The sequence below is a fragment of the Lampris incognitus genome, chromosome 4 (assembly GCF_029633865.1).
Source record: "Lampris incognitus isolate fLamInc1 chromosome 4, fLamInc1.hap2, whole genome shotgun sequence".
Classification (NCBI taxonomy): domain Eukaryota; kingdom Metazoa; phylum Chordata; class Actinopteri; order Lampriformes; family Lampridae; genus Lampris; species Lampris incognitus.
This window is the reverse complement of record NC_079214.1, coordinates 1728290-1737500: the sequence shown is the minus strand read 5'-3', so window position 1 is coordinate 1737500 and position 9211 is coordinate 1728290. Positions and strand designations below refer to the sequence as shown.

General features: G+C 49.6%; 1 protein-coding gene across 1 annotated transcript in view; it reads left to right on the top strand.

Annotated features, from left to right (window-relative positions):
• LOC130111528 (potassium voltage-gated channel subfamily C member 1-like) overlaps positions 1 to 7409 on the top strand; it is an 81335-nt gene extending 73926 nt beyond the window's left edge. The window contains exon 5 of the mRNA XM_056278751.1: positions 6943 to 7409. Within this exon, the coding sequence (XP_056134726.1) occupies positions 6943 to 7409 (467 nt within the window). The remainder of the gene's footprint in view (positions 1 to 6942) is intronic.
• The last annotated feature ends 1802 nt before the right edge of the window (positions 7410 to 9211 follow it).

Sequence of the window (9211 nt, the reverse complement as noted above, 5' to 3'; positions counted from 1 at the left end):
CATGAGACATGGAGGTCAGGTGACTCAAAGACATGTAGGTCAGGTGACTCAAAGAAATGGAGGTCAGGTGACTCAAACACAGGTAGGTCAGGTGACTCAAAGACATGGAGGTCAGGTGACTCAAAGACATGGAGGTCAGGTGACTCAAAGACATGAGACATGCAGGTCAGGCGACTCAAAGACATGAGACATGGAGGTCAGGTGACTCAAAGACATGTAGGTCAGGTGACTCAAAGACATGGAGGTCAGGTGACTCAAAGACATGAGACATTGAGGTCAGGTGACTCAAAGACATGTAGGTCAGGTGACTCAAAGACATGGAGGTCAGGTGACTCAAAGACATGAAGGTCAGGTGACTCAAAGACATGTAGGTCAGGTGACTCAAAGACATGGAGGTCAGGTGACTCAAAGACATGAGACATGGAGGTCAGGTGACTCAAAGACATGTAGGTCAGGTGACTCAAAGACATGGAGGTCAGGTGACTCAAAGACATGGAGGTCAGGTGACTCAAAGACATGAGACATGGAGGTCAGGTGACTCAAAGACATGGAGGTCAGGTGACTCAAACACATGTAGGTCAGCTGACTCAAAGACATGAGACATGGAGGTCAGGTGACTCAAAGACATGAGACATGGAGGTCAGGTAACCCAAACACATGGAGGTCAGGTGACTCAAAGACATGAGACATGGAGGTAAGGTGACCCAAATACATGGAGGTCAGGTGACTCAAACACATGTAGGTCAGGTGACTCAAACACATGGAGGTCAGGTGACTCAAAGACATGGAGGTCAGGTGACCCAAAGACATGGAGGTCAGGTGACTCAAACACATGGAGGTCAGGTGACTCAAACACATGGAGGTCAGGTGACTCAAAGACATGTAGGTCAGGTGACCCAAAGACATGGAAGTCAGGTGACATGGAGGTGAGGTGACTCAAAGACATGTAGGTCAGGTGACCCAAACACATGGAGGTCAGGTGACTCAAACACATGTAGGTCAGGTGACCCAAAGACATGGAGGTCAGGTGACCCAAAGACATGTAGGTCAGCTGACTCAAAGGCATGTAGGTCAGGTGACTCAAACACATGTAGGTCAGGTGACTCAAACACATGTAGGTCAGGTGACTCAAACACATGTAGGTCAGGTGACTCAAAGACATGTAGGTGAGGTGACTCAAAGACATGGAGGTCAGGTGACTCAAAGACATGTAGGTGAGGTGACTCAAAGACATGGAGGTCAGGTGACCCAAAGACATGTAGGTCAGGTGACTCAAAGACATGGAGGTGAGGTGACTCAAAGACATGGAGGTCAGGTGACTCAAAGACATGTAGGTCAGGTGACTCAAAGACATGGAGGTCAGGTGACCCAAACACATGTAGGTCAGGTGACCCAAACACATGTAGGTCAGGTGACCCAAAGACATGGAGGTCAGCTGACCCAAACACATGTAGGTCAGGTGACTCAAACACATGGAGGTCAGGTGACTCAAAGACATGGAGGTCAGGTGACCCAAAGACATGGAGGTCAGGTGACTCAAATACATGGAGGTCAGGTGACTCAAACACATGGAGGTCAGGTGACTCAAAGACATGTAGGTCAGGTGACCCAAAGACATGGAAGTCAGGTGACATGGAGGTGAGGTGACTCAAAGACATGGAGGTCAGGTGACCCAAACACATGTAGGTCAGGTGACCCAAAGACATGTAGGTCAGGTGACTCAAACACATGTAGGTCAGCTGACCCAAACACATGTAGGTCAGGTGACCCAAAGACATGGAGGTCAGCTGACCCAAACACATGTAGGTCAGGTGACTCAAAGACATGGAGGTGAGGTGACTCAAAGACATGGAGGTGAGGTGACTCAAAGACATGGAGGTCAGGTGACTCAAAGACATGTAGGTCAGGTGACCCAAACACATGTAGGTCAGGTGACCCAAAGACATGGAGGTCAGGTGACTCAAAGACATGTAGGTCAGGTGACCCAAACACATGGAGGTCAGGTGACCCAAAGACATGGAGGTCAGGTGACTCAAAGACATGTAGGTCAGGTGACCCAAACACATGGAGGTCAGGTGACTCAAAGACATGGAGGTCAGGTGACCCAAACACATGTAGGTCAGGGGACCCAAAGACATGGAGGTCAGGTGACTCAAAGAAATGGAGGTCAGGTGACCCAAAGACATGTAGGTCAGCTGATCCAAACACATGTAGGTCAGGTGACCCAAAGACATGGAGGTCAGGTGAGTCAAAGACATGGAGGTCAGGTGACATGGAGGTCAGGTGACAAGGAGGTCAGGTGTACTAAATTGCCCTAGGAATGAATGGGTGGGTGTGTGTGTGTGTGTGGGGGGGCTGTGTAATGGCCTGGCGGCCTGTCCAGGGTGTCTCCCCGCCTGCCGCCCAGTGACTGCTGGGATAGGCTCCAGCATCCCTGAGAGCAGGATAAGCGGTTTGGATAATGGATGGATGGATGGACGGATGGATGGATGGATGATGGATGGATAATGGACGGATGGATGGATGGACGGATGGATGGATGGATAATGGATGGATGGATGGATGGATGGATGGATGGATGGATAATGGATGGATGGATGGATGGATGGATGGATGGATGGATGGATGGATGGATGGATGGATGGATAATGGATGGATAATGGATGGATGGATAATGGACGGATGGATGGATGGATGGACGGATGGATGGATGGATGATGGATGGATAATGGACGGATGGATGGATGGATGGATGGATAATTGATGGATGGATGGATGGATAATGGACGGATGGATGGATGGATGGATGGATAATTGATGGATGGATGGATGGATTCATCTCTCTGTCTTTAATAGTTCAGTCAGTAAAAAACATGGCAACTGGTGTGTAAAGTCAGATGAAATACTTTACAGTGTGTTCTATCACTACTACTACTACTACTACCACTACTACTACCACTACTACCACTACTACTACTACTACTACCACTACCACCACTATTACTACTACCACTACTACTAGTACTACAACTACTACTACTAGTACTACTACTACCACTACTACTACCACTACCACCACTATTACTACTACCACTACTAATACTACTGCTACTACTACCACTACTACTACCACCACTATTACTACTACCACTACTACTAGTACTACAACTACTACTACTATTACTAGTACTACCATTCCTACTACTACGACTCCTACTAGTACTACTACCACTACTTCTAGTACTACTACTACCACTACTACCATTAGTACCACTACTACTAGTACTACCACTACTACTACTGCTATTAGTACCACTACTACTAGTATTACCACTACTACTACTACTACCACCCCTACTAGTACTACTACCCCTACTACTACTATCACCACTACTAGTACTACCACTACTACTATTACTACTACTACCACTACTAGTACTACCACTACCACTACTACTACTACTTCTACTAGTACTATCACTACTACTATTACTACTACTACCACCACCACCACCGCCACTACTACTACTACCACTACTAGTACTACCGTTACTGCTACTAAAACTACCATTACTACTACTAGCACTACTACTACTAGTACTACTACTTTCGGCTGCTCCCGTTAGGGGGCGCCACAGCGGATCATCCGTTTCCATCTCTTCCTGTCCTCTGCATCTTCCTCTGTCACACCAGCCACCTGCATGTCCTCCCTCACCACCTCCATAAACCTCCTCTTTGGCCTTCCTCTTCTCCTCTTCCCTGGCAGCTCCATATTCAGCATCCTTCTCCCAGTATACCCAGCATCTCTCCTCCACACATGTCCACACCATCTCCATCTTGTCTCTCTTGCTTTGTCTCCAAACCGTCCACCCACTCCACCCTGCCTGCACTCTCTTCTTCACCTCTCTTCTTCACCTCTCTTCTTCACCTCTCTTCTTCACCTCTCTTCTTCACCTCTCTTCTTCACCTCTCTTCTTCACCTCTCTTCTTCACCTCTCTACTGCACTCCCCGTTACTTTGGACAGTTGATGCCAAGTATTTAAACTCATCCACCTTCGTCACCTCCACCCCTTGCATCCTCACCATCCCACTGTCCTCCCTCTCATTCACGCATATGTATTCCGTCTTGCTCCTACTGACTTTCATTCCTCATCTCTCCAGTGCATACCTCCACCTCTCCAGGCTCTCCTCCACCTGCACCCTACTCTCACTACAGACCACAATGTCATCCGCAAACATCATCGTCCACGGAGACTCCTGCCTGATCTTGTCCGTCAACCTGTCCATCACCACTGCAAACAAGAAAGGGCTCAGAGCCGATCCTTGATGTAATCCCATCAATCAATCAATCCGTCAATCAATCAATCAATCAATCAATCAATCAATCAATCAATCAATCCCAAGGTCAAACTTTAATACAAATACTTATCTAATGCTTGGAATGAAGGTTACAAAAAGTAAGACGCATAAGCATTGAACATAGGCTCAATTTAAATTGTAAAATAATAATAATAATAATAATAATAATAATAATAAATTAAACTTATACAGCGCTTTTCTGACGCTCAAATTCGCTTTACAATAAACTGGTTGAAACAAGACAACAAATTAACACAACACAGACGTACAGGCATGAATGGAAGGGGGGCTACGAGAGGGAGAAGACATACAGGGGTGGAGGGGAAGGGGGCTACGAGAGGGAGAAGACACACAGGGGTGGAGGGGGAGGGGGCTAGGAGAGGGAGAAGACATACAGGGGTGGAGGGGAAGGGGGCTACGAGAGGAAGAAGACATACAGGGGTGGAGGGGAAGGGGGGCTACGAGAGGGAGAAGACATACAGGGGTGGAGGGGAAGGGGGCTACGAGAGGGAGAAGACATACAGGGGTGGAGGGGAAGGGGGCTACGAGAGGGAGAAGACATACAGGGGTGGAGGGGGAGGGGGCTACGAGAGGGAGAAGACATACAGGGGTGGAGGGGGAGGGGGCTACGAGAGGAAGAAGACATACAGGGGTGGAGGGGAAGGGGGCTACGAGAGGGAGAAGACATACAGGGGTGGAGGGGAAGGGGGCTACGAGAGGGAGAAGACATACAGGGGTGGAGGGGAAGGGGGCTACGAGAGGGAGAAGACATACAGGGGTGGAGGGGGAGGGGGCTACGAGAGGAAGAAGACATACAGGGGTGGAGGGGAAGGGGGGCTACGAGAGGGAGAAGACATACAGGGGTGGAGGGGAAGGGGGCTACGAGAGGGAGAAGACACACAGGGGTGGAGGGGGAGGGGGGCTACGAGAGGGAGAAGACATACAGGGGTGGAGGGGGAGGGGGCTACGAGAGGGAGAAGACATACAGGGGTGGAGGGGGAGGGGGCTACAAGAGGGAGAAGACATACAGGGGTGGAGGGGAAGGGGGCTACGAGAGGGAGAAGACATACAGGGGTGGAGGGGAAGGGGGCTACGAGAGGGAGAAGACACACAGGGGTGGAGGGGAAGCGGGCTACAAGAGGGAGAAGACATACAGGGGTGGAGGGGGAGGGGGCTACGAGAGGGAGAAGACACACAGGGGTGGAGGGGAAGGGGGCTACGAGAGGGAGAAGACACACAGGGGTGGAGGGGAAGGGGGCTACAAGAGGGAGAAGACATACGGGTGGAGGGGAAGGGGGCTACGAGAGGAAGAAGACACACAGGGGTGGAGGGGAAGGGGGCTACAAGAGGGAGAAGACATACGGGTGGAGGGGAAGGGGGCTACGAGAGGGAGAAGACATACAGGGGTGGAGGGGAGGGGGCTACGAGAGGGAGAAGACATACAGGGGTGGAGGGGAAGGGGGCTACGAGAGGAAGAAGACACACAGGGGTGGAGGGGAAGGGGGCTACGAGAGGGAGAAGACACACAGGGGTGGAGGGGAAGGGGGCTACAAGAGGGAGAAGACATACAGGGGTGGAGGGGAAGGGGGCTACGAGAGGGAGAAGACACACAGGGGTGGAGGGGAAGGGGGCTACAAGAGGGAGAAGACACACAGGGGTGGAGGGGAAGGGGGCTACGAGAGGGAGAAGACATACGGGTGGAGGGGAAGGGGGCTACGAGAGGGAGAAGACACACAGGGGTGGAGGGGAAGGGGGCTACAAGAGGGAGAAGACACACAGGGGTGGAGGGGAAGGGGGCTACGAGAGGGAGAAGACACACAGGGGTGGAGGGGAAGGGGGCTACAAGAGGGAGAAGACACACAGGGGTGGAGGGGAAGGGGGCTACGAGAGGGAGAAGACACACAGGGGTGGAGGGGAAGGGGGCTACGAGAGGGAGAAGACACACAGGGGTGGAGGGGAAGGGGGCTACAAGAGGGAGAAGACATACAGGGGTGGAGGGGAAGGGGGCTACAAGAGGGAGAAGACACACAGGGGTGGAGGGGAAGGGGGCTACAAGAGGGAGAAGACATACAGGGGTGGAGGGGAAGGGGGCTACAAGAGGGAGAAGACACACAGGGGTGGAGGGGAAGGGGGCTACAAGAGGGAGAAGACATACAGGGGTGGAGGGGAAGGGGGCTACAAGAGGGAGAAGACACACAGGGGTGGAGGGGAAGGGGGCTACGAGAGGGAGAAGACACACAGGGGTGGAGGGGAAGGGGGCTACAAGAGAGAGAAGACATACGGGTGGAGGGGAAGGGGGTGTAACTTGTGGTACATGTCGTGGATACAACGACGCTAAGTGGACGGATTCACAGAACAGGGGAACACGTATTTAATTCCCAACTATCAAGTCTTCACCTACAAGGTTTAGGGTGCCTATGCAGGTCCTGACCGAGACCTTCTCACCAGCCAGGAGCCGTCACCCGTACTGCAGCTAACAGTCCTGCTTATGGTCTGGGATGTGATTCACTAGTTGAAAGAACATGCAGAGTTTGTGGCTCCTGTCAGCTGAGGTCTACTGAGTAACGCCCAAAACTTCCCCAGATCAGAGCCGTTCAGCGTCCGCTGCACCAGACTGTCAGGTGGATCTGAAGCTGATTCAGAGCCGTTCAGCGTCCGCTGCACCAGACTGTCAGGTGGATCTGAAGCTGATTCAGAGCCTTTCAGCGTCCTCTACACCAGACTGTCAGGTGGATCTGAAGCTGATTCAGAGCCGTTCAGCGTCCGCTGCACCAGACTGTCAGGTGGATCTGAAGCTGATTCAGAGCCTTTCAGCGTCCGCTGCACCAGACTGTCAGGTGGATCTGAAGCTGATTCAGAGCCTTACAGCTTCAGATCCACCAGACTGTCAGGTGGATCTGAAGCTGATTCAGAGCCTTTCAGCTTCAGATCCACCAGACTGTCAGGTGGATCTGAAGCTGTACCATATTCAAGCTGGGTGTGGAAGTCTTCGTAACTGCTTTGCTTTTGACAGATCCGTGATTAATACTGAGGCTGAGGCGGCAACATAGAGACGGACAGATGGATTCATGGGAGAGAGGCAGCGCCCCCTGTGTTTGTTTTGGTCAGCCCTCCCATGTTAAAACTCCATTTTCCCGTCCCCTTTCTCTGCCTATTTGGCACCGATGTTCAAGCCGCTTAGCACATAAAGTGGTCCGCCCGACGCCTCGCCACGGCGCGAAGACCGGCAGGATTACTGCGCCGTGTTCTTGGTGAGATGCTTCACGCCAGCGTCACAGGGTTGAAACTCTTTCATCGCCACCGTCGTCTCCATTCGACACCGCAGAGCCCGATGATGGACAGAATTCCTCCATTCATGACAGCCTGCAACGTCACCAACGCAGACGCCGCTTCCTCCATTCGTTACCCTGGCAACGAAAACACCTCGGACACCTGCTGCTGATGAGGACATTTTACACAACTGAAATAAATAGTGTGTGCTGAAAGCAACACTGATGCCAGCACAACATGTGTTCGCTTGAAATGTGTGTAACATGTCAATCAGAACCACAATCACGGTTACTGGCCATGTAGGTCTGCACACACATGGACTGTGACTCTGGTGTCATAACTCCCTCAGCAACAACACTACAACACAACTCTCTCAGTGTACTGAACACAGAATAACAACACTACAACACAACTCTCTCAGTGTACTGAACACAGAATAACAACACTACAACACAACTCTCTCAGTGTACTGAACATAGAACAACAACACAACTCTCCCAGCGTACTTAACATAGAACAACAACACTACTACACAACTCCCTCAGTGTACTGAATATAGAATAACAACACTACAACACAACTATCTCAGTGTACTTAACATAGAATAACAACACTACAACACAACTCTCTCAGTGTACTGAACATAGAATAACAACACTACAACACAACTCTCTCAGTGTACTTAACATAGAATAACAACACTACAACACAACTCTCTCAGTGTACTGAACATAGAATAACAACACTACAACACAACTCTCTCAGTGTACTGAACACAGAATAACAACACTACAACACAACTCTCTCAGTGTACTGAACATAGGATAACAACACTACAGTACAACTCTCTCAGTGTACTGAACATAGAATAACAACACTACAACACAACTCTCTCAGTGTACTGAACATAGAATAACAACACTACAACACAACTATCTCAGTGTACTTAACATAGAATAACAACACTACAACACAACTCTCTCAGTGTAATGAACATAGGATAACAACACTACAGTACAACTCTCTGTGTACTGAACATAGAATAACAACACTACAAAACAACTCTCTCAGTGTACTGAACATAGAATAACAACACTACAACACAACTCTCTCAGTGTACTGAACATAGAATAACAACACTACAACACAACTCTCTCAGTGTACTGAACACAGAACAACAACACAACTCTCCCAGCGTACTTAACATAGAACAACAACACTACTACACAACTCCCTCAGTGTACTGAATATAGAATAACAACACTACAACACAACTCTCTCAGTGTACTGAACATAGAATAACAACACTACAACACAACTCTCACAGTGTACTGAACATAGAATAACAACACTACAACACAACTCTCTCAGTGTACTGAACATAGAATAACAACACTACAACACAACTCTCTCAGTGTACTGAACATAGGATAACAACACTACAGTACAACTCTCTCAGTGTACTGAACATAGAATAACAACACTACAACACAACTCTCTCAGTGTACTGAACATAGAATAACAACACTACAACACAACTATCTCAGTTTACTTAACATAGAATAACAACACTACAACACAA